Source organism: Bufo bufo, chromosome 8, assembly GCF_905171765.1.
Source record: "Bufo bufo chromosome 8, aBufBuf1.1, whole genome shotgun sequence".
In the NCBI taxonomy this organism is placed as follows: domain Eukaryota; kingdom Metazoa; phylum Chordata; class Amphibia; order Anura; family Bufonidae; genus Bufo; species Bufo bufo.
This window is the reverse complement of record NC_053396.1, coordinates 45,463,670-45,490,720: the sequence shown is the minus strand read 5'-3', so window position 1 is coordinate 45,490,720 and position 27,051 is coordinate 45,463,670. Positions and strand designations below refer to the sequence as shown.

The window sequence follows — 27,051 nt, the reverse complement described above, 5'->3', positions numbered from 1 at the left end:
TAGTGACAGTGACCCAATCTGAGTGTGTACCATTAATAACCACCCTCTGTTTTCTATCACTGAGCCAGTTACCCTCATACAGACATTTTCTCCCAGTCAAAACATTCTCATTTTATATACTATCCTTTCATGCGGTACAGTGTCAAATGCTTTGGAGAAGTCCAGATATACGACATCCATTAATTCACGTCTAGAATTTGATTCAAGTCTAGAACTTACCTCCTCATAGAAACTGATTAAATTAGTTTGACATGACCGATCCCTCATAAAGCCATGCTGATATGGCGTTATTTGCTTATTTTCATTGAGGTACTCCAAGATAGCATCTCTTAGAAAAACTTCAAACAGTTTACCCTAGACAGATGTTAAACTTACCGGCCTATAGTTTTCGGGCCCTGTTTTTGGACCATTTTTTTTAAATATTGGCACTACATTTGCTATGCCCCAATTCTGTGGAACACTCCCTGTCAGTATAAAGTCCTTAAATATCAGAAATAAGGGTCTGGCTATGACATTACTTAATTCTTTTAGGATACGGGGGTGTATGCCATCTGGTCCTGGCGATTTGTCTATTTTAATCTTTTTAAGACACCGCTGTACTTCTTCCTGGGTCAGACAGGGCACTTTTAATGGGGAATTAACTTTTACATTCTGCATTTCATCTGACCGTTTATTTTCTTCAGTGAATACAGTGGAGAAAAAAATATTTAATAGCTTTGCTTTCTCCTCATCGCTCTCTGCAACTCCCCCCTCATTACTTTGTAGAGGGCAGACACCTTCAGATTTATACTTTTTACCATTTATATAATTGAAAAACATTTTAGGGTTAGTTTTGCTCTCTTTGGCAATTAATCTCTCTGTCTCTACTATGGCTACTTTTATTAGTTTTTTACATATTCAATTTTTCTCCTTATAGTTTTTTAGTGGTTCCTCGCTACCCGCCTGTTTTAGTGATTTAAGTGCTTTCTTTTTGTCATTTATTGCTTTCTTTACAGTTCTATTTATCCATATTAGTTTTGTCTTGTTCCTTAACCTTTTATTCCCATAAGGTATGTATCTCTCACAATTAGATTTTAGGATGCTTTTAAAAATATCTCATTTTGTGGCTGTATTTTTATTTTTGAGGACTTTGTCCCAGTTAGTTAGGCCTATGGCCTCTCTTAGTTGGCTAAATTTAGCTTTTTTGAAGTTTGGTATTTTTGTTCCTCCCTGAAGAAACATATATTTTTTAAACACAATATTTCCCAGGTGTCCCCCGACCTGCACATCTGATGTTCTGTCAGGTCTATTGGTTAATACTAAGTCCAGTATGGTCATTCCTTTTAGTCGGGTCCTGAACCAGTTAGGAAAGGTAATTGTCTTTGATTATTGCCAAGAACCTGTTTCCTTTATGAGATGTACAGGTTTCAGTTTCCCATTCTATATCTGAGTAGTTGAAGTCCCCCATAATAACCACCTCATTATGATTTGCAGCCTCATCTATCTCATTTAGTAGCAGATTTTCTGTGGACTTGTATATTAGGTGGTTTATAATAAATTCCTATTAGTAATTTATTATTGTTTTTGCCTCCATGTATCTCTACCCACAGTGACTCCACATGTTCATGTCCCTCACTTATATCTTCCCGGAGTGTGGGCTTTAGACAGGACTTTACATAAAGGCAGACCCCTCCCCCTCTCCGGTGTTGGCGATCCTTTCTAAACAGACTGTAACCCTGTACATTAACCGCCTGTACATTAACAGTCATAGATATCATCCAGCCATGTCCCAGTTATTCCCACTATGTCATAGTCCTCCTCACACATCACTAATTCCAGTTCCCCAGTTTTATAAGTCACGCTTCTGGCATTAGTATACATGCATTTAAGAGGTTTATGTATATTCTTTACCCTACACTTTTCCTTCTGAGCTGTTCTAGTCCCTCCTTCCATTTCTCCCCCAGTCCCATTACCTTGCCCCTGATCTCGATCTGCACTCATCCTGCAGCTTCCCCTTCCCCATGGAGGTGCAGCTCATCCCTACAATATAGCCTGTAGCCAAAAGAGAAGTCGGCCCAGTTCTCCAGGAACCCAAACCCCTCCTTCCTACACCGTCCTTGAGCCACTTGTTAACTTCCCTAATCTCCCGCTGCCTTTCTTGTGTGGCTTGTGGTACCGGTAGTATTTTGGAAAATACTACCTTTAGGGTCCTTGCCCTAAGCTTTTGACCTAAATCCCTAAAATCATTTTTAAGGATGCTCCACCTACCTCTAAATTTGTCATTGGTTCCGATATGGACCATGACCGCTGGATCTTCTCCAACCCCTCCCAGTAATCTGTCAACCCAATCCGCTATGTGTCGAACTCGAGCGCCAGGAAGACAACACACCTTTCAACGATCCTGATCTTTGTGACAGATCGCCCTATCTGTACCCCTAATAACTGAGTCTCCCACTACCAGCACCTATCTGGCCTGCCCTGCTCTTCTGGTCTCCTGCTTACTGGAGCTGACATTCCCCTGACTGGCAGAGGAAGTGTCTGGCTGCAGCAGTGCTCTCCCTGAACTGACATCCCCCTTATCTGCCAACCGTGCAAACTTGTTGGGGTGTGTCAGATCAGGGCTAGCCTCCCTGGCACTCTTCCCTCTACCCCGCATTATAACTGTACCCAGCTAGCAACCTCACTTTCCTGAGCCTCCTCGCTACCACGCTCCCCCACATCTACCCCATAGAGTGCTTGCTCAGTGAGCAGCAAACTCTTTTCCAAATTGTCAATACTTCTCAGTGTTGAAATTCGCCCATTTAGATACTCGATGTGCGATTCCAAATGGGCAATTTGCTCACATTTTGAACAAAGATATGCACCCTCAAAGGGCTGTTCCCGGACTGCATACATTAGACAAGATGTGCACTGGACTGCATTGTCAATAATGGAACACATACTAAGTGTGGATTTCGCAAGAAAAGAGAAAAATACAATATAGTGCAGTGATAAGAATCTAACTTACTGTAGTCCCCTCCTAAAGTCCCTGAATCTCAAGTCACGTAATTTAAAGTCACACACTTAATACAAACACACACTTGAACTCAAACACGTGAACGCTCACAAACTCGCATTATTTGCCTGCTTGTATAAATGCAGCTCTGAAACCAGACTGCTTTTTTTCCTCTGGATTATTGATGAGTATATATGCAGGTATATAGAGGAACAACAAAGAAATAAATATTACCAACAGGGAGTCTAGTGCACAATGAAAGTTACAGTTTTGTCTTCTCTTTCTTCCTTCTCTCTTGTCTCTCTTCCTACCTTCTTCCTCCTCCTCTTCTCCTCTTGCCTTGGGTCTCAAATCCTGGCCTTTTATATGCTTAAAAACCAATTCTAGCATCTTCTAGAATATGACTTTGGCACATCTCATTGGTTGTTCCTTATGGTTTTCTAGTAATTTCCAGTTAACTCTTAAAAATTTGTAGAAGTAGCTAGAATGTTGGGATTGTCCTGCCCCACTAGTCATTATACCACCTACTGGACAACTGTCACCCATTCTCTAGATAGTTAACAAATATTTTCTGCCTTTGATACATTAATGTACCTTTGTCCAATGTGGTGATGTGTATGGTAAAGTGCTGGAGGGAGTCGATATCTCACCCAGATACCTTGGCTGGGTAAGATAAATGAAACCCAGAAAGCTGCACTTATTTCAGCAAAGCATAGTTTGCTGGAACTCTTTTGTTTAAGGGCTCGTTCACACAAACGTTTTTTGCGTTCTGCATACGGGCAGTTTTTATCGTTCCGTATACGGTCCGTATACAGAACCATTCATTTCAATAGGTCCGCAAAAAAAATGGAAGGTACTCCATGTGCATTCAGTTTCCTTAAGTGCGTATTTCCGTTCCGCAAAAAAATAGAGCATGTCCTATTATTGTCCGCATTACGGACAAAGATAGTACTGTTCTATGAAGGGCGAGCTGTTCCGTTCCGCAACATACGGAATGCTGATCCGTTTTTTTGCCGACCGCAAAATACATACGGTCATGTGCATGAGCCCTAAGTTTGTATGTGCTGGATTTCTTTGGACTGGGAGATAGGTTTGGCAGAGGGATTTCTCAGTCCCCACCCCTCCATCACAGGTTTTTGCCCTAGCCTGAGGTGATCACAGGTGAGGCCTTCTAGGGTCATCACTGGGAAATAAAGCAGATCTCAGAATATCAATCTGGGGGAAAAAAGATCCCTGGAGAGTTGATATGAAGCCTGATCTCCCCTGATGTGAAGAGGATGCTGTAGGTGAGGAATCATCTGCTTTATTAGGTAGAGCCCAACGGGCAGGTTTTTGTTTGATGTTATGTTATGCCGGTGCTGTAGCTTCACCTCACCAAGTGACCCTATAACTTGCATGCTAATATTATGCCGACATGACTAAATAAAGCACCGTTTGAGCATGAAAACCCGCTTTCTCTATGAAAAGATAGACAGAACCTGCTCATACTGGCTTTGAGAGGTCAAGTATAGGCACTAATTAACAAAAAGATGCTGAAAACCTTACATACATGCAGGATACCAATACAATATATGGCTTACATTATTTTACTAAAAACTCCAAAAAATCTGTATTTCTTTGTACATTGTATCAAAGTGTCATATCTTCAATGTTTTCCCATGAAAAGATATAATAAAATATTTTCAAAAATGTGAGGGGAAATACTGTATATATTTCTTTGAATGCTATTGTTTCTCTGCATTTGCAACTTATGGTTTTATGACTGTGGTGTTAGCACTATAATGTATTTCTTTCTTCTTTAATATGCATTAGAAAAAGTGGAATAATAAGGTTTCCACTTACTTCTGTCCATGTATCTTGCCTATATACTATTAAATTTTACATATTTGTGAGTTTTTTTATTTTTGATTCCATTTTTGCAGGTTTCGGCTGTCTCCGAACATGGAGCCCTCTAGTACTGTTGTTGCTCTTGAATGGCTGGATGTCCAAGCTGCTATAGGAACCAAAGTTTCAGATTACATTCTCCATCATAAGAAGGTAGATGAATACACAGATACAGAGCTATACACAGGTATGATGAACACTAATTCTTGAGGTCATTCTAATTTCTTTTTTAGTGTAATAGATACAGTATAATAAAAAGATAACGTTGGCAGTGGTACTCAAGGTGTAATAAAAATAAGTTAATAAATTATAAAAAGTGGTAAATAAAATACAAATTAAAATACCAACATAACATAAAAAAAAAACATATCATATACATGCAAAAATGTATAATAAACTAGCGCCCCTAAAGTAACTGGAAATGGATTTTGATAGACTAATTGATGAAAAGCCACATTTGAATAAAAATGATAATTATATTGATGGTAGGTGGTAGAATATTCACATCTTAGGCTACTTTCACACCTGCGTTTAGGTGCGGATCCGTCTGCATAACTCAGTAAAAAAAAATTCTAAGTCTAAGTGCAAGTCAAACGGATCCATCCTGACTTACATTAAACGTCAACGTAAACGGATCCGTCCCCATTGACTTACATTGTAAGTCAGGACGGATCCGTTTGGCTCCGCATCGCTGCATGCAGCGTTTTGGTGTTCGCCTCCAGAGCAGAATGGAGGCGGAACGGAGCCAAACTGATGCATTCTGAACGGATCCTTATTCATTCAGAATGCATTGGGGTTAAACTGATCCGTTTGGGGCTGCTTGTGAGAGCCCTGAAACTGATCTCACAGACGGACCCAGAAACGGCGGTGTGAAAGTAGCCTTAAGCTGTGCACTGCTTTAAATGAAATGTGTGGTTCACTTTTGATTCTCACAGGTTGGTCTGCGGTTATTAGGCTTTAAACATAGAAGTCCATAGGTAATGCTGCAGACTGTAACTACTAAATATCCAGTGAAATAGCCAAGACTGTAATTTATCAGTTATAGAATGCAATGCACAAATAGCAGTCTTTGTACTCACTGTCCTCTTATGTAGTTAGAAAACCAAGAGCTTCCTGTGCTAGTAATCGGCACCTGGTAGCACGGTCTGTGCCTGCGCAATAGTACAGCCTAGCAAGGAAGGTAGTGGTTGCTTGTGCACCTGCGCAGGATGTTTGAAGATTAGCAGCTGATCACAATCTGAAGTATGCTGAGTTCTGTAGTTCCTCTGTATGGTTAGTTGACAGTGAGTAATTTGGCCACCAGTTAACAAAGTTCTCGTGCTTGCTGCACCCTGTAGTTCCTCTGTGCAATATTTGATGATGGATAACTTGCTTAGAAATGGGTCACTAGTAGAGATTAGCAGAGTTATGGAAAATTTGATTTGGCTACTTTGCCAAATTTCAAAAAATATCCATTTGATCACTTAGAGGCCGCCACGGCCATCTTTATTCAACACACCGTGCAAAATCTCGCGCAATGACATTATTACGCCGGCTGGTATCTTCAATCAAGATGGCTGCAGCGGCCTCTTCACACACAAATGGATGAGGTGAGCATGTATTTTTTTGTTTTTACCGCCATTTCAGGTAAAATTGATTAGTTACCACAAAGCAAGAGGAAATTCGACTTCGCGGCCAATCAAATTTTTCCTGAAATTTGGATTGAAGTCCACTTCGGATACTTCGATTCGCTGAACACTAGTCATCTGATTATCATCACAGGCAGGATGACAATAAAAGGGTTACATCTGTTATTTAGCTGAAGGCAGACTGCCCACAACATTCTTCTATATAAGTGAATCTCTGCAGCTGCTCTTACTGTAACGCAGGCAAGTGTCTGTCTTCAGAAAACATATAAGGGGTCATTTACTAACTGATATACACCATAACTGGTGTATATCTGTTGCAGATTGTGGCACAAAGGTTTCCTCATACCTCAGATCAGACCCCTAATCCTCCTCAGACCTCAGATCAGACCTCCAAGCTCCATCAGATCTCAGATCAGACCTCCAAGCTCAATCAGATCTCAGATCAGACCTCCAAGCTCCATCAGATCTCAGATCAGACCTCCAAGCTCCATCAGACCTCCAAGCTCCATCAGACCTCAGATCAGACCCTCATTCCTCCCCATACCTCAGATCAGACCCCCAAGCTAGACAAACAAAATAAAGAAATGAGCTTACCTCTCCTGCTCCGGACCATGTAGTCTTCCTTCCAGGACCTGTGCTTCACTGTGACCTGACACACTTTTTCTGGTCACCGTGGGAGGAAAAATTGCATCTTATAGTCCGAACAATATGGTAATTGGCATCACCACATCTTACAATGTCTGAATTAGTCAAATATAAAAAATATTTATTTTGTGCAGTGAACCAGTATGAATAAATATGGCCAATTTGTTATTTTCTTGTCACCACCTCCCTCAAAAAAATGTAATAAATTGTTTTGAAAAAGTTGCATGCACCCCAAAATGGTACCAATAAAAACTAAAGCTCACCCTGCTAAAATCAATCTTTCAAATATGATGAAAATATAAATATGGGTTTTAGAATATGGTGAGCAATTTGTTTTCAAGTTTTAGTTAAAGTAGTAAAACAATGTTTTTGGAATCTCCAGAATTGTACTGATCTGCACTACATTTTTAAACGCAAGATATGTTAAATCTAATGGTGCCATGAAAAAATAGTTGTACCACAAAAAATAAGACCTCATATGGCCATGAGAATGGAAAATGTTAAAAGTTATGGCTCTTGGTAGACAGGTAGGAAAAATGAAAACGTAACGTACTGCTGATCATAAACACTTTTTTATTAAGTTACAGTTAAGACTATGGAGAGGGAAGAATGAGGAGAATGTATTTGTAGAGGCAGACGAGACATATTATACAGAGATGCTGCTGCTTGCTCTAGTAGGTTTTACCTTTATCTTACCCCAGTGCCATCTCCTCTTCTCTGTGTCTGCTGTTTATGGGAGACATCTTCACAACCAGTCTCCTGCTCCTTCCTCTCCCTCCTGTCTTCTCCTCTCTTCATAGACTTCTATGAGAGATCAGGTTACAGTTGCTACTCAGTGTCCAGACTCCTCTGTAGATTCTATCAGTAAATTCAAAGTGAGCGATCATTGAAGGAGGTGGGAATGAGGTTGGAGGAGTCTGATATTTGTAGAAAGAAGCATTTTTCTGTTACAATGTTTATTATAAAGTTTCTTGTACTATTGATTTATGGAAGGTTGTTTATAATTGGAGGTACACTTTAAGCATCCTTGCATTTAGCATTGGTGTGTGATACAGCTTGTTCCAAAAAATATCTTGGTTTGTTATCCATTTGTCTGACGATCACTACAGAAGCTGTCACCAAAACATAGGTTGTCTTATGAAGAAATACATGCCTGCTTTATTCCAAAAGGAGGGTCGCACTTTTTTTCACATGTTGAGTGTGGTATTGCAGTTCGGGCCAATAAACTTCAGTGGTGTAGAGCTGCAATCAATTGGGAATTCTGAATGATAAAAAAAGAGCAATGTTTAAGAGGTAGTGGATAGCAGACTCTTCTTCCATCAGATATCTTGTCCCTAAATATTTAGTTAAAATGGGGCATAATGTCTAGTTTTGGGGAAAACGTAGGCTTCTGCAAGTGGACTCGATGGGCTTGTGATTTCTTCCACGTAGTTTAACTGATTGCTTAAACAGTCTATAATGGAAACAGTCTATAAAACTAATGAGCGGAACTGTGGTGTGAACAGTTTAACATCAGGCAGATTCTCTCTCCCCGGTGTGACTGTGTGACTTCAGAGCATCTGTAAGGTCTTCTGAGTAAGGAGATTGCCGTCATGGTAGATTCTCTGTAACTTTCCGGCTTTGGAGTGGATTTGGTGCACTGTATAAAAACATAGGAATCTGCAAGCAAATATGGACCCAAAATGAAATGATATTGAAAGCTGGATTTACATGGAACCATTTTAGATCTGGATTGTGATTTGTGGTTTATTATTTTCTTGTACAAACTGGATTGATGATATTCTCTGCAACAGTGATGGGGACATAATTTCCTTGCAATATACTGTACTTATTACCGTTGTGACGTGGTTTTTTTAGAAATAAGGAGCAGTTGGTCAAGTGAACCTTTTTTTTTTTTTTTTAAGATGCAGACGTTGGCCTTAGGGCGAGTTTACATCACCGTTTAGCTTTCTGTTCTTCTGAACCATCAGAAGAACAAAAAAAGGAAAAAGCAAAACGGATCTGTTATTTTGAGCATCAGTTGTGATCAGTTTTCACTAAAAATAAGGCTACTTTCACATATGCATTTTGCATTCTGGTTTCGAGATCTGGTTTCGAGATCCTGCTTGATAGGGTTGATCCTGTCGGTTATAATGATATCTGTCTTGTGAAAATTTGTTGATGCAAATAGCTTCAGTGCACCTCAGCTTTCCAGTTCTAGCCACGACCCTCAGTGCACAAAGATTAAAAGTATTTTGTCTTAGGAACACCGCAACTGATTTTCACAAGACAGGTATCATTTTAATCTGCAGGATCAACATTACCAGGCAGTATGCTTGGTTTAATAGGGCTGATCCTGCTGACAGGTGTTCTTTAAAGAGAACCTGTCAGCATGTAATGCAATGCAATCTGTTGGCAGCATGGTATAGAGGAGGAAAAGCTGAGCAGATTAATATATACTGTACATCTCTGGTAACCTGATCCGGCAGGCCGTTTCTGGCAGAGAACAGCCTGCCGGAGTTCACCAGATCTAGCATTGCTGGATACTGCTGTTCCCCCCCGCCGGACCCCATAGACTAGAATGGGGTCCGGCGGGGATCTGGCCGCTTTCCGGCATGATCGGTTTCAACCAGACAAAAACCGTTGCATACATGAACTTTTTCTGACTTCAGTTGTATTTGGGGCTGTCTTATCAGTGACTGATAGCACTCCCTATGTAAGTGTATATACAGAGATAACTGTCACTTGCTGATTGTTGTGCATGGGGGTGGACTTAACTTCAGAAAGAGCAGAGGTTTAGATCTATAAATTACACCTTTCATTGAATCTTTTCCCACAAAGCTGTGTATCAAGCTGCTCAGCTGCTAACTGAGGGCAGCATAGTGTAGTCACAGAGTCATCAGACTCATCTCCCTCGCAGCGCTGGCGTGCGCTGGGGTTCAGCATGTTAGTACTCTAAAAGTACTGACTGCCAGCCCAGAAGTCACAGACCGCTGTAATCAGCGGGTCTGTCACTACACTATGTTGACCCCAATGAGGGCAGCATAGTAAAGGTGACATGTTCCCTTTAAAAGGGTTTTCTCATCTTTTGTGGCATATCATTAGGATATGCCACAAATGTCAGATAGGTGCGGGTCCCACCTTTGGGACCTTCTGTCATCTCCAGAAAGAAGCCCCCGAAGTGAATGAAAACACCCCGCACATACATGGCTTCTTCTCCATTCACTGCTCAACTATCTTTGAAAGCCCCATAGCAGTGAATAGGGAGCAAGCCACCCAAGTGTGGTCATCCCTATGGGACTGCCAGAAAGACAAACCAGTGCTCAGCTATTTTCAGAAGTTCCATAGCAGTAAATAGAGGGTGGCTGCACATGCACAGTGTGATTTCCTGCACTTGAGGGGCCCCGTTCTGACACCTATCTGGCATTTGTGGCGTATCATAGAGATATGCCACAAATGTTGAGATGAGAAGACCCCTTTAAAGTAATGTATACCTAAACTTTCTGACAACTGCTTAGAATAAGCTGCCATTTGAGTATATATGAGTTAAATCACTATATTGGACCATTATATGATCTCTATCTGGCATTTTTTACATTTGCACGTTACAACTTTAATTCTCAGTTGTCTCTGGAGAGTAGCTGCTCATCATCTCTATCCATAGAGTGCACATTGAGACAGCAAATTCTGCTGTCTAACTGCCTCTTACTCATAATCACTCAGGGGCTCTATACCGTACATTATATAGATGCACTAATCAGTATAGATGTGAATAAAGCATCTAGGATGGGAGTAACATTAGCTGCTGAATTTGTTGAATCATTTCTGAGTTATGTCTATCTCTCTCTCTCCTCATCCCCCCTCCCCTCTCCATAAACTTCTGTGGGATAATGTAAATAAGTAAGGTTCACCTTACAGATCGACAGCATCCATTCTGCTGTTCCTTAGTCTGCTGTCAGTGTCCACTTCCAGGTCCCTCTGGACAGACAAGAACTGACTGCTTAGCCAGCTCCATCTACTGCACAGTGGAGCTCAGTAGTTCTGGTAATTAGTCCCAGCACCAGAGCTACTGCTGAACAGCTGACCGTGGGGGGTGTTGGGAGTTCCCCATTCTGCTGATCTGATATCGGAGATTTATGATATGGATAAACCCTCAAATGTCTTGATGACATTTGCTCCTCTACTTCTCTGTGCTAATAATAAGTGAAAATTTATAGATAAAATATTAGATTCTCCACTAATTATCCATATAATTAGGCTATGTGTAAGCACAAAGCCCCTGCGGCCCCCTACTTCAGATTCATAGGCACTCCATGTGCTGCCATATGGTGCTTTCTAGTACACCTCCAGTTTTTACAAACTTTGTATCAATTGTGGATCAGGGAAAAACAGCCCACACATAGATAGCATCTCGAGTGCAGTCTGTGGTTTTCACTGACCCATTGAACAGAACGGACCAAAGTACTACAGACTGATGGGATTTTCCTGTGGAAACAGTTCATGGAAAATCATGAACATCTGCATATACAGTTGCAAGAAAAAGTATGTGAACCCTTTGGAATGATATGGATTTCTGCACAAATTGGTCATAAAATGTGATCACAACAATAGACAATCACAGTCTGCTTAAACTAATAACATACAGAGAATTAAATGTTACCATATTTTTATTGAACACACCATGTAAACATCCACAGTGCAGGTGGAAAAAGTATGTGAACCCCTAGACTAATTGGAGTGAGGTGTCAGCCAACTGGAGTCCAATCAATGAGATGAGATTGGAGGTGTTGGTTACAGCTGCCCTGCCCTATAAAAAACACACACCAGTTCTGGGTTTGCTTTTCACAAGAAGCATTGCCTGATGTGAATGATGCCTCGCGCTAAAGAGCTCTCAGAAGACCTACGATTAAGAATTGTTGACTTGCATAAAGCTGGAAAGGGTTATAAAAGTATCTCCAAAAGTCTTGCTGTTCATCAGTCCACGGTAAGACAAATTGTCTATAAATGGAGAAAGTTCAGCACTGCTGCTACTCTCTTTGGGAGTGGCCGTCCTGTAAAGATGACTGCAAGAGCACAGCGCAGACTGCTCAATGAGGTGAAGAAGAATCCTAGAGTGTCAGCTAAAGACTTACAAAAGTCTCTTGCATATGCTAACATCCCTGTTAGCGAATCTACGATACGTAAAACACTAAACAAGAATGGATTTCATGGGAGGATACCACAGAGGAAGCCACTGCTGTCCAAAAAAAACATTGCTGCACGTTTACAGTTTGCACAAGAGCACCTCGATGTTCCACAGCAGTACTGGAAAAATATTCTGTGGACAGATTAAACCAAACTTGAGTTGTTTGGAAGAAACACACAACACTATGTGTGGAGAAAAAGAGACACAGCACACCAACATCAAAACCTCATCCCAACTGTGAAGTATGGTGGTGGGGGCATCATGGTTTGGGGCTGCTTTGCTACGTCAGGGCCTGGATGGATTGCTATCATCGAAGGAAAAATGAATTCACAAGTTTATCAATACATTTTGCAGGAGAACTTAAGGCCATCTGTCCACCAGCTGAACCTGGGTGTTGAAACAGGACAACGACCCAAAGCATAGAAGTAAATCAACAACAGAATGGATTAAAACAGAAGAAAATACTCCTTCTGGAGTGGCCTAGTCAGAGTCCTGACCTGCAATTACCTCAAGAAAGCGATTCACACCAGACATCCCAAGAATATTGCTGAAATAAAACAGTTCTGTAAAGAGGAATGGTCAAGAATTACTCCTGACCTTTGTGCACGTCTTATCTGCAACTACAGGAAACATTTGGTTGAAGTTATTGCTGCCAAAGGAGGTTCAACCAGTTATTAAATCCAAGAGTTCACATACTTTTTCCACCTGCACTGTGAATGTTTACATGGTGTGTGCAATAAAAACATGTAACATTTAATTCTTTGTGTGTTATTAGTTTAAGCAGACTGTGATTGTCTATTGCTGTGACTTAGATGAAGATCAGATCACATTTTATGACCAATTTGTGTAAAAAATCCTTATAATTCCAAAGGGTTCACATACTTTTTCTTGCAACTGTACATGTAGAATTCAATAGATCCATGCACTGTCCGTATAGAACATGGATAGTACACACATACAAATCACTGATGTGTGATAACACAATGCAACAGCACTGTGCAAACGTTAACTATATATAGATTATACATTTTGCTAATCTTCTATTCCCGATACAAATGAATATGATATACTTAGCAAATATGTGCTAAGTACCTATATTCATTTATATAGCGAATAGAGCATTACTAAAATGTATGATCTGTGTATCAAAGGGGTTTTCCAGTTTCCTGACAATCGGTCATCAATATAGAAAACCAGACAACCCCTTTAAGTATTTGCAGAGTGCTGTTGTATTGTTTTTTTGCTTTTACATTTTCAGCCAGAACTATGTGCATCTGCACATTTATTTTATAGGATGTGCTGAGTCACTGAAATATAAATTTTTCACCTTAGGCCTCATGCACTTGCCCGGGCGTGCCCGTATTGCGGCCTGCAAACAACGGGTCCAATATATACGGGCATCGGCTGTTTGCACACTGTATCACGGATGCGGACCCATTCACTTGATTGCATGCACTTCTTTTTTGCAGTGCGGACCCCATTCAAGTGATTTGGTCTGTGTCTGTGTCTGCACTCAGCGGCCACATGATCTGTGCCCATGCATTGTGGACCGCAATTTGCAGTCCTCAGCATGGGCAAGGTCGGCACACAGTCGTGTGTAAGATACCTTATTGAAAGATTCATCTTTAAAGACTATGCCTCCATGTAAACTCAGAAGCATATAAAGGTATGTAGGGGTCCATAGATGTGTACTGTAATATCGGGGTTTGCTCTTTCACAGTTGATGGCCTATCCTTAAGATAAGCCATCACTAGCCGATCAGTGGGGACCTAACACCCCGTAGCTCTGGCGTCGAAAGTTGTCACCAGAACCATAGAGCTCCATCCCCTGTGCAGTGGACACAGTGTCACAGGCAGGTAAGAAAAAAGGGACCGTGCGCTAGTCTTTGTTAGTTTATTCTTTTTTATAAGGGATGGTAGGATCTGGATGTGATCTGATGAAGGAACTAGTACAGCTCCAAAACGCGTCATCCTACCAGCCCTTAGAAAAAAGAATAAACTAAAAAAGACTAGCGCACGGTCCCTTTTTTCTTACCTGCCTGTGACACTATCTGAGGATCGGCCGTGCTTGGACCCGATCGGGACGTACTGCAGACTCTGCTTTCAGAGTGCTGTGCCTCCTATAGCACAACATATGGAGGTAACCCTCCGTCTCTGCCCACCATTATCCACGCCATCTGGTCCTGCTCAAAGAGTGCGCCTCATCTTTTTTCTTGTGCATCTTGTGCAGTGGACAGGGATGGTTACTGCAGAGCTGTTTCCATTCAGTTCAGTGGGAGCAGCGCTGTAGTAGTAACCAGCTCTGTGTTCTGCAGAAAGTTCCTGCTCTAGAGCTAGTGCAGATCAGCTGATCTCTGGGGTGTCAGATAGTGATGGCTTACCCTGAGACTTGTAAAAGAGCGGACAACCCCTTTAAGGTTCTGTACACTGGGAGCTCTGTATAACAAAAATATGCTTGTGAGCATGAGCTCTAAGAGCTAGTTCACATTACTGTTTATTTTTCCTTTCTTCTGATCCATCAGAAGAACGGAAAAATAAAGAAGAAAAAAAGATCATGTAAAAACAACAATCATGAGCATCCTTTACACACATTTGGCATCCATTTGAGCCATTTCCATCTGAGATCCGTTATTTTAGACCAGGGATCAGCATCCCTCGGCACTCCAGCTGCTGTAAAATTACAACTCCTAGCAAGTGAAAGGAGGATTCTGGGAGTTGTAGCTTTAGAACAGCTGGAGTGCTGAAGGTTGTTGATCCCTGTTTTAGGCGTAAAAAAAGTCCTGTGTGTACATTTTTTTACAGGATCTGTTCTTTCTTTAGTTTTCTGTTCTTCTAACGCATCAGAAGAACGGAAAAATTAACAGTGATGTGAACTTCTCCTAAGGGCTCATGCATTGGGGACCGCAAATTGCAGTCCCCAATGCACGGACACCTTCCACAGACAGATGCAGACCCATTCAACTTGAATAGGTCTGTGATCCGTCCGCACCACAAAAAATAGAACATATTCAATTTTTTTTGCGGTGCAGGGGAACGGACAGAAAACTAGAAAAACAGAAAACTCTGTAGTGCTTCAGTGGGGTTCTGTACCTCCGTTCCGCACCACACCTTCCAAATTGCGGACCCATTCAAGTGAATGGGTCCCCATCCATAATGCTGTTCGTGTGCATGAGCCCTAAGTCTGTTTTATTGTAAATCTAAAACCTAGTGAGTCAGTTACAGCGTGTATACAGATGCATGAATATAGGAAAACATTTTTTTTCATTAATTCTTCAAGGTTAGACAACTTGGCGGATCCGTTACTGTCTCTACACCCTATTGAATACTATTTATAGTGTAACCTAATTGGAAGTACATACCCCAAAATATAGTCAAGCAACTTGAGTTGTGCATCAATACTTTTGACAGCCCTCTATTAAAGAGGCTTATTCACTCCTCCGCTGCTCCTGTGCATATGCTTCATCTCAAGCAATGACATGTCAAAGTTGCAGCCAGTCACTGGCCACAGCAGTGACCTCAGTGATGTCAACATGTTAGTGGTGTCAGTCACAAGTCTTGTTGAAACATCAGCACTGGACCCTAGAGCTGGGTGACCAGAGACCAGCAGTGACCCAGGAAGCACTGGCACGGGAGCGGAAGACAGCCACAAGGAGATTGACCCTGACCTCTGTAGGGGCAGGAACAGAGAAAGGTTAAACCCCCCCCCCCCACCCCACCATACACCAGTGTTTCCTGTCCCTACAGAGGCTAGGGCAGAGAAAGGTCTCCCTGTTGGTCAGGAAGATGAAGAAAGAAGATGAGCATTTTTTTCTTTGTGTGGATCTCCCAGTGGGGAGAAGGGTGCTGTGGCAGGAAAGAATGCATAGGTGACGATTCATGCAGTGCTTCCCTGCTTGCCCGCGGTCTGGTACCAATGCTGGGCAGGGGATAGAAGGGAGTGATCGCTCCGGTTGATCCGGAGCCTGCTCCCGGAATAGCGTCCTCCTTCTGGTCCTGGTGATTTAAGCTGGAGAGAGCGCCCTGCGCATTAGCGTCTTGAATGGCGTCACTTCCGGTGCGTCCAGGAAGTGATGTAGGAGGCAGGCGATGCACGGCGGGCTCAGAGTTCAAATGCCGGCTGTGTGATGCCCGGCATTTGAACTCATGTGATGCCTGGAACCACAATTGCCCAGAGAGCTTGATGCTCCTTCTCAGCCTCCTGTAAGTTCCCCTGCTGGGATTGTCTTTTTCTTATGATGTCAGACACATATTAGGGTTGGGGATCACCCTTTATAAGGATTCAGGGTTCCTCTCTGACTATTGCGCACGGTGGTGTTTGCACCTAATCGCAAACCTTAAGTCCCATCCGTCTAATTTTTGGTCTGTTCTCGCCTCATAGGTATCTAAAGAGGCTCAGAACAAACAAAAAAAAACCTGCAAAATGCATTTCATGTTTCAAAAGGTTACCGGACGGGTACCCCAAAAAGATCTGCAAAGAGTGAATTTCTAATATAGTCCGGCAGGAATGTGTCTCACTAAGGGACTAGGTTCGTTCCATGATTCAGGAGGAGGTCAAGGCTTCATTATCCCAGATGTTGGAGTCTGACCATGGACCCTTACCTCCAAAGAGGCATTCTGATTCAGAATGCATTGGTGACGATGCGTCCTCTTCCAGGTAGTGGGAGGAGGAAGACCCCCTTTCGGAAGGAGAAATCCCTGAGGGCATTAAAAAACTCTACTTTGCCACTGATGAGATGTCAGACCTCCTAAAAGCCGTAAGAGCCACCATGGGGGTGGAGGATGTTCAAAAACCTGACTCCATTCAGGAGGAGATGTTTAGCGGTCTAAGGACAAAAAGAGCCAGTGTTCCCAATTAACTAAAACATTCGGGATATGATCTTAGAGGAATGGTCAGACCCTGCGAGGAGGCTATGGGTGTCCAGAGAGTACAAGAACCGCCTGTAGTTTGATCCGGCAGAGTCTAAACTATTTGATGAGAACCCCAAGTACAAGTGGCCAAGGTCAATAAAAAAACCTTGTTGCCCTTGGAGGACGCATCACAATTGAGACCCCATGGAGAGAAAAGCTGATAGCTTATTACGTAAATCTTGGGAGACTTCTATGTTTAATCTCAAATCTAACATCCCTGCGACCTCGGTAGCGAGGTTTATGTACCTTTGGTTGAACAAGTTAGAATCCTATTTGAGGAATAAGACCCCCAGGGAAGAAATAATAAACTCTATCCCTCTCCTTAAATCAGCAAGGGCCCTTTTAGCAAATGCTTCCGCTGAATCCTTCAGATTTTCTGCCAAGGATGCAGGTTTTTCTAACGCCGCAAGTCGTGCCCTTTGGATGAAATCCTGGTCTGGGGACAAAACTTTGAAAATGAAGCTATGTTCTATCCCTTTTTCAGGTGAATATGTCTTCGGGCCAATCTTAGACAAGATCCTGGAAAAGGCTTCAGATAAAAAGAAGGGATTTCCAGAGGATAGACCTTATAGGAGGAAAATTCCCTTTTGTTCCTTTCAGGGCCAAGAGAGATCCTACAGAGGGAAAGGGAAGTCAGGGCTGGAATTACCCCAAAGGAGGTAAAGGGAAAGGGTTTCTCCTTAACTCCCAGAATAAACCCAGCAATAAACAATGATGCCAGAGTGGGGGGAAGACTGAAGAATTTTCTTTCTGCCTGGGAAAAGATAACATCAAATCCCTAGGCCCAGGAAATAGTCAGAGCGGGCTACAAGATAGAATTTTCTTCAGTTCCCCCAAAGAGATTTTTTAAAATCAAATCTGGGGTCAGGGAAAGCTCAGAGCGGCATTTGGCAAAGTATCAAAGATTTCATAGATCTAGGAGTCGTGATTCAGGTCCCAGTCTCAGACCAGGGCCAGGGATTTTATTCCAGCCTCTTTCTGGTAAAAAAGAAGGAAGGTTCATTCAGGATGATTATAAATCTGAGGTTCCTCAACAAGTACATTGCCTACAGGAAATTCAGGATGGAATCACTGGGATCCCTATTTCCTCTAATAAAAAAGAATGCATGGATGTGTACTGTGGACTTAAAAGACGCGTATTATCACATCCCGATCCACCACAAAAATTTCTAAGATTCACCATAAAACACCAGCACGACAACACTTGCCATTTTCAATTTATGGCACTTCCGTTTGGGATTTCCTCGGCTCCCAGAATATTCACCAAACTGGTGATAGAGATGGTTGCATTCTTGAGACAAAAAGGGATCAATCTGATCCCCTATCTGTTTGACTTCCTACTAGTGGGAGATATGGTAGACCAATTACTAACAGATCTAGACACCTTTTTATCCACTCTAAAAGAGCTGGGCTGGATTGTCAATCCTCAGAAATCCTGCCTACAATCATCGACCAGAGTACGGTTCCTGGGAGTCATCCTGGGCTCGCAGTCACATACCACCTTCCTGCCCACAGACAAGATTCAGTCTTTGAGGGAGAAAATCAAGACCTTCCAGAGGAAGAAGATCTGCTATGTGAGAGAAGCTATGAGTTTACTGGGAACATTGACAGCCTGTATCCCATCAGTAATGTGGAGTCAGCTGCATTCCCTTCCCATGCAGTCCTGGATTCTGGACATCTTGGACACACAACAGAGGTCGCTAGATCGCAAGGTTCACATTCCAGGCTACGTAAAGACCTCCTCAAACTGGTGGAAGGTGAACAGCAATCTCTCAGATGGAGTGGCCTGGAGGAAGTCTCCGTATGTCCAGATCTAGACGCCAGCCAGTTGGGCTGGGGTGCAAAAATTGGGGACTCCTATTACCAGGGTTCCTAGGCCCTTTCAGTAAGTAGCCAATCCTCGAACTTCAAGGAGAAACTTTTAAGCCTTTCAAACAAGATATTCTACTGGGCGGAAAGGAACGTGAAGTCTATCTCAGCGACATGTATCAAATGGACTCTCAATCAGGAAGCGGACTACCTCAGCTGTCACGCATTAGACCAAACAGAATGGTCCCTAAATCCGGAAGTCTTCAGAATGATAGTAGACAGATGGGGGACACCAGACATAGACTTGTTTGCGTCAAAAGACAACAAAAAAAGTGAACAGATTCTGTTCCCTGGATCCCAGGGGCAATCCCTGGATGATAGACGCATTCGCCACAACATGGGATTGAAACCTGTGTTATGCATTTCCTCCGATACCGATTATTTCGAGAGTAATTCAGAAAATCCTACAAGAGAATTCGACTGTCATCATGGTAACCCCCTTCTGGTCAAAAAGGAGTTGGTTCTCCTCCCTGAAAAGACTCTCAATCTCCAACCCATGGTCTCTTCCACTCAGGAAAGACCTTCTACATCAAGGCCCCATTCTACATCCCCATCCAGAATTTTTAAAACCAGCAGCCTGGATCCTGAGTTTGAAATACTGAGGCATCAAGGACTTTCAGATAAGGTCATAGTTACTCTCAGGGCCAGTAGGAAGAAGGTGACATCGGCCATATGCCTAAAAATCTAGAAGAGGTTCTGCTCTTGGTCAGGGGAATCTTCTCCTAACCTGATTTTGTTCAACAAATTCTAGAATTAGGTCTTAGACTATCTACTCTAAAAGTACAAGTATCGGCACTCAGCTGTTTCTTTGATGCGGACTTAGCAAGCCACAGGTGGATCAGAAGATTCATGAAAGCGCCAGCGAGACTGAGGCCCACATTAAATTGACGAGTTGCTTCCTGGAACCCACAATGCCATTTTAAATGGCCTAATTATGAGTCCATTTGAACCTCTGGAAGACTGTCCGCTCAAATTCCTATCTTTCAAGACAGCATTTCTGATTGCGATCACGTCTGCAAGGAGGCTGGGTGAGATACAAGTGATCTCAATTAGGGAGACCTATCTTAGAATCCTGGAAGATATGATAGTACTCAGACTAGACCCAGGGTTCCTACCCAAGACTGACTTCCACAGGGATCAAGAGATCATTCTTCCATCATTTTGTAATAATCTAAAAAATAGTGGGGAGAGTTCCTTTCACACGTTAGATGTACGGTATAAAAATACTTGGAGGTCACAAAAAACTTCAGGAAATCTGATAGTCTTCTGGTTCAGTTCTCAGGAAAGAACAAAGGAAAGAGGTCGTCTACATCTTCCATTGCTAGGTGGATTAAGTGCACAATTTCCCATTGTTATACCGTTCAGGGGTTTCTTGTCCAGCTAACTTAAAAGTGCATTCAACTAGAGCTCTTCACAGGCTGAAAGAGCAGGTGCCTCCTTGGAAGACATTTGTAGGGCGGCAACCTTGTCCAGTGTACATACCTTTTATAAAGCATTACCGGTTAGGGGTCTTTCACACGAGTGGATGCCGTGCGTGGAATCCGCTGCGTGAAAGAATGCCAAGCTGCGTTCTGGACAGCAGAGACCCGGAGCATTAACATGATTGATAATGCTCCTGCCTCTCTCTGATCTTTTTACTACAAAATCACAGTGACAACTTTATCTCACTGGGAGTTTCGTAGTAAAAAGATCACAGAGAGGCACAGAGCATTATCAATCATGTTAATGCGCCGGGGCTTTGCTGTCCAACACCCAGCTTGGCTCTCATTCACGTTGCGGATGACACGCACGGTGTGACGGTCACGTACACTACACACAGGGGGAGGATAGTGACCACTGCGCTCCACCCTCACCCCTGGCCCTGCCTACTTGCCTCTCAAGTCCTAATGACAGGGAACAACTAGATGGCAGTCCCTAACTTAGGATACGTGCTGGGAAGACAGACAAGACAAATAACGGAACGTGAACGGACCGGGTCAATATCTAGAGAGCTACACAGTACTAAGGAATGAGCAGAGAATAGTCAGGAAAAGCCGAGGTCAAATACCAGGAGAGAAACGAAGTAACACAGGAGTCCGCAAAGAATCGTCAGGTGGATGCCGGGGTCAGGATACCAGGAGAGATGCGCAGTACAGGAGGAGCAGGCAAAGGATCGTCAGGGAACAGGATCAGGTAGTATTCAGTAGTCCAACAAATAGCCAGGAACCTAGAATTAACAGGCAACCTGTGGCCAGCAGGCTGCCTGTATTTATAGTGGGGTCTGAGGGTCATGTGACGTGGCCAGCGTCACATGACCGATAGACAGACAAGTCGAGCACCGAGTGATCAACTCGGCGCTCAAGGCAGACCTAGGAGCAGGGAGCCTCCCAGCTAGCAAAGCCGCCCTGGGAACGAGGCCAAACACAGATCCTCGCTCCCGAAGCTAAGCAGCAGGTCTGCGGCTGATGGGAGACCGAGTGTGCCTTTGGCTCCCCGTGACACACTGCTTCCGCTCGTGTGAAACAGCCCTTAGATTTTTCAAATTCTTCTGATCTGTCTTTTGTACGTAAAGTCCTTCAGGCAGTATTTGGATATCTCCTTGTGGCCGTCACGGTGATGATATGGAAAACCGGAATTAAACTTACCGGTAATTCGGTTTCCATGAGATCACCATGACGGCCCGTTATTCCCTCCCCAATTTATTTTTCATTTATTGTTGTGTGCGGGTATGAGTCAATACCTTCTAATTATATAATAAGATTACTATAGATTTGTCTCCACTTTCACTCTGATAATTTTGGAAAGCACTGGTGTATGGGGGCGGGGGGGGGGGTTAACCTTTCTCTGTTCCTGCCCCTACAGAGGTCAGGGGTCAATCTCCTTGTGGCCGTCATGGTGATCTCATGGAAACCGAATTACTGGTAAGTCTAATTCCGATTTTTTTATTTTATGGCATGGTAAGGCTACTTTCACACTGGCGTTTCTGGGTCCGCTTGTGAGATCCGTTTCAGGGCTCTCACAAGCGGCCCAAAACGGATCAGTTTAGCCCCAATGCATTCTGAATGGATAAGGATCCGTTCAGAATGCATCAGTTTGCCTCCGTTCAGCCTCCATTCCGCTCTGGAGGTGGACACCAAAACGCTGCTTGCAGCGATGCGGAGCCAAACGGATCCGTCCTGACTTACAATGTAAGTCAATGGGGACGGATCCGTTTTCACTGGCACAATATGGTACAATTGAAAACAGATCCGCCTCCCATTGACTTTCAGTGTAAGTCAAAACGGATCCGTTTGCATTTTGTTCATGGTAATGCAAACGGATCCGTTCTGAACGGATACAAGCATTTGCATTATAGGTGCGCATCCGTCTGTGCAGATACCAGACGGATCCGCACCTAAAGCAGGTGTGAAAGTAGCCTAAGCTGTTGGTAAAAAGAAAAAAAACAAATCACGGGGCTGGACGACCTCTTTATACACCTTGGTGATCTTAAAGGGAACCTGTCACTGGGATTTTGTGTATACAGCTGAGGACATGGGCTGCTAGATGGCCGCTAGCACATCCCCAATACCCAGTCCTCATAGCTCTGTGTGCTTTTATTGTTTAAAAAAACCCGATTTGATACATATGCAAATTACCCTGAGATGAGTCAGAGCTTGAAAATATGACTCTTCTCTGGTCACACAAGGAAGATATGACTCTTTTATGGTAATTTGCATATGTATCAAATCGGTTTATTTACACAATAAAAGCACACAGAGCTACGGGGACTGGGTATTGCGGATGTACTAGCGGCCATCTAGCAACCCATGTCCTCAGCTCTATGCACCAAATCCTGGTGACAGGTTCCCTTTAAGAATCTTTGTTTTAATTAAACATTTTTAATATAAACAAACCTCCAGGACATAAATTCCCGTGAAACCAGTAGTTGCGACTTGTCCACGTGTGTTTCAGTCTCTCTTTATGTCCGACAGTTAAAGCTGTGGCCAAGAGAGGGGGCTCCTGCATCAGATATTCTGTCACATTGCTTCCTGCCATCTGATCTCTATTCCACAGTTTATGTTTCCAGAGCAGCGAAGATATTAGCCATGGAGAGAAGAGGAGGCACCTGGAAAGGGTAGAAAAGCTGCATGCATAGCTGCAAGGTGTAAAAAATGCGAAGCAAAATACCGTACATAAAAGAAAGGCGCGTTCCACAGGGGAAAAGAACTGAATGACCCACAGGCTCAATACATTTTATCTCTAGGTTTGAAGGGTTTGAATAGTTGGTATTGTTACATGCTGCATATTTTATTCCATAATAAATTCTTAATGCCTACAGTAGTACGGCGCAGTCACTCCACAATTCATGCCCCCTTCCCCTTGTTCGATTACCTTAAACAGAGGGCCCGGGACCTCCCCTGTGAGATAGAGCTCATGTTACACACAGAATTGCTGACTAGCTTTCCTTCATAGCTTCTCAGGCCAGGCACAGTCTGAGGGGACTCATTCCATCCCTGTTTTAAAAAGCAAACCTAGCACTGGGGGTTTTACTAAAGGAGAAAGTCACTTAAGGACACCAAGTGAAACCAGAGCCAGAGAGAATTAGTAGCAGAAGGGGGAAGGGGTCCTTCAATAATGGCCAAACACGTCTGATGCAGAGCATGCATACAGCCCTCTGCGCAGTGTTATTAGCACAGCTCAGTATGCAGACGGCACAAATCTATTTATTTGAACACATGTGCTCGCTCCTAATGAAGACAAACAAACAGAGAAGGCAGTTTTCCTTCTTCACATAAATGTGACGACTTTGAAATACGGTTGCCTTGCGTTAAATAAAACGTAAGGTTGCATCAAATTGAAAGTGCAATACATTAGTGGATCGTTTAAAGTGTATAATAAGATTGAAGAAAAAAGTTGTCACGTACAGGAACATCAGTAAAAAGCCATAAATATAGATCTAGCGGAACGTTTATTATGCAGAAAACAGTGGCAGATTTAGTCGCATGCCATATTTGTGACAAAATGAACTCTGAGGGACATTTTCTAAGCATGTTGTGCCAGAATTATGGCGTAAAATGCACCAAAAAGAATGGCCTTTTGATTTGCGCCAAATATATCAATTGTTTTCTCCAGAATTTTCACCATAAAGGATGCATCACGCCAGAAATTCTTTATAAATGTCAAAGTGGGCAGGGCTATCAAATTGGCGCATATTACGCCTCATTTATCATCATCGGCAGAAATGGCTCAAATTGTTGGGGACAATTAAGCCAGCTTATGTGGTGTTTTGTGTAAAAAGTCGTATTTATGAAAAGAAAATGAATTTGTCATGGGTAAGTATTAAAGCAGGAGGCATTTATTTTTATCTAATAGAAATGAGCGAAACAACAGGGTTTTGTCAGTGAACTGACATTCATCAAAACAATAACAAAAGGAAATGCCGCAAATATACTTCAAAAGCTGCAAATATGTTTCAAATGTCGCAAGGGCGGTCTGGCAGGGTTGGCTGAAATGGCACTTTTTAGTTAATGCTATTGGCGTTAAAATGTTGCAAATGAAATAGAGAAATAGGTGAATAATCAAATTTATATTTTAAAAAATCACATTTTAAAAGTGGCGTTCGCCTTTTGATATGAGGTGAAGCAAATGGCCACTTTTTATTTGTAATGTTTGTATTTTTTTCCCCCTCAAATTTACGCCTTTATAGATAAATGCCCCCTTGTGACTTTCCATACTACTTGACACTTTTCTGACGTGGCATAAAAAGAGGGCAGGGACGAGGCGCCGCAGCAGGTCCTGCACCTCTATCTCTATTCACGCCAGAAGTCTACGGCAGCTAGGAGGCTGTTGCTCGGCAAGCAGGGGCATGCACCAAATCTCTGAGAGGTGTGCGCCTATCCATGAATTTGGCGCATCCTCTGGCTGTGCAAGGGGAATCAAGACCGGCAAACGAAATGCTGGTCTTGATAAATGTCCCGCATATTCTTTTCTCAAAGTAAGGCTACATTCACACGACCGTATGTGTTTTGCAGTCTGCAAATTGCGGATATGCAAAAAAAACTGATGATCCATCGTAACAATGCCTATCCTTGTCCGCAAAACGGACAAGAATAGGACATGTTAAAAAAAAATTGCGGGGCTACGGAATGGACATACTGATGCCGACAGCACACGGTGTGCTGTCCGCATTTCTTGCGGACCCATTGAAATGAATGGGTCCACATCCTATCCACAAAATAAATGGAACGGACACGGAAACAAAATACAATTGTGTGAACGTGTGCCCCCGGACTGCTGCTCCGTCCCCATTGACTATAATGGGTGCGGGGCGGAGGCACGGCAGCGCACGGCGAGAGGCTGCCGGAATAAATGACTGACATGTCGTAGTTTTATTCCGGCAGCCTCTCACCGTGCACTGCCGTGCCTCCGCCAGACTGAATTATAGTCAATAGGGACAGAGTGGCAGTCCGGGGGCACACGTTCACTAGCGGCAGGACGGATCCGACAGGCTGTTCACCCGACCGAACAGCCTGCCGGAGGTCCGTGCCGCTAGTGTGAAAGTAGCCTTTGTCAAACAATGTCTAGCCCTGCACCAGATCTGTCATCCAGCATGAGCCACTGTGATAAATTTGAGTCTAAGGCTACATGCACACGAACGTTGTTTCTTAGTAGTGATATCGTAGTGATCTGCATTATCAGTGTGCAGTGTGTCTATTGTTTCACAGACCCCTGTCAGTCTCCGCTTCTCCTCAATACACAGGAGATACCTGCTCAGCCAATTACTGGTTGAGGTGGGTTACTAAGCGGACATTTCCTATGTGTTGAGAGGAAGCAAAAGCTAACGATCAGCAGGGGACTGTAAAGCATCACAACAGGAATATCAGGGATTCGGTAAGGTGTGTATTAACTTATTGTTATAATTTTTCATCCTGGGGTGCCTTTTAAAAAAACATAACCCCTTTCATGTCTCTAGTCTTGTCATGGTTGACCGATATTGTCCACTGCTTGTAGTATGTCATCATTTGTTTCCTTGTCATTAAGGTATTACTGCTCACCTATCAAGTCTTTTAAAGGGACACTACATTGTCAGGATAGATTGTATCTACTGTGCTGCTGAATGTTATCTATTGAGATCAAGGAGCAGCAAAGGCTGACTACTACTAATTAGTGTACTGAAAAAAAATGTATCTCCAGCATCATTATTATGTTTTAGAGTTCCTTTGGTGAGAATTTGTGTTTTAAGCTTATACGATACATTAAAATTACTTTGCTGACCCTTTTTCAAAAAATGGTATTTGAACCTATAATTTTTTCATCGTATAATTTGGATGATGTATCCCTGCATTAGTCTGATTACTACTAGTAAGGCCATTCCTCCCTCTGGGATGTTAAATTGACAACTGCCTCACTGATGGTAAGGGGTTGCATGGCCTTCCAACTTCAGCGTGTAACTATGACCTCAGCCTGCAGATTAAAGAGTCCACCGCTGTTTCTCTACTTTCAGACATTGTCCAATTTATTTCTGTTGTATTTTTTAGCTACTTTTTATCCTGTGTTCAAACAAAAATAACCATAGATTGAGAAAAAAAGTCAAGAATTTTAAATCAAATATTTTTATTTGTTCCTGTATACTAATATTTGCTCTTTGTACTTCAATATAGATATAAAAAGTACATTTCTAATTTTTTCAGCATCATGTACTCATGACTTGGTGACCTGATTCTATAGTGGGGTGCCTCATTGATTGTTGGCAACTAGTGATGGTAATAGTGGAAGGAGATGACCTACTCTCATTTTTGGATCTCATGGGAGCTTATGTATCAGCTAGTTAGCCCAAGAACACAACTTTTACTGACTTCAAAACTTCAATTATTGAAATCCTTTCAAACATCCACTCTCTTGCTGTATTCCAAGCCACTGATGTCATGGGCACAAGAAACTACACAGACAAAATGATCACTGTTTTTTGTTTCCTTGATTGCATGGACTGAAGGCATGATGTTACTATGCTGCTGAGACGCT

At 42.7% G+C, this 27,051-nt stretch overlaps 1 protein-coding gene across 1 annotated transcript in view; it reads left to right on the top strand.

Annotated features, from left to right (window-relative positions):
• The window catches only part of ASTN2 (astrotactin 2), a 945,680-nt gene that overhangs the window by 792,302 nt on the left and 126,327 nt on the right, over nt 1–27,051 (top strand). Inside the window, exon 18 of the mRNA XM_040442406.1 lies at nt 4,897–5,045. Coding sequence (XP_040298340.1) covers nt 4,897–5,045 — 149 coding nt within the window. The remainder of the gene's footprint in view (nt 1–4,896; nt 5,046–27,051) is intronic.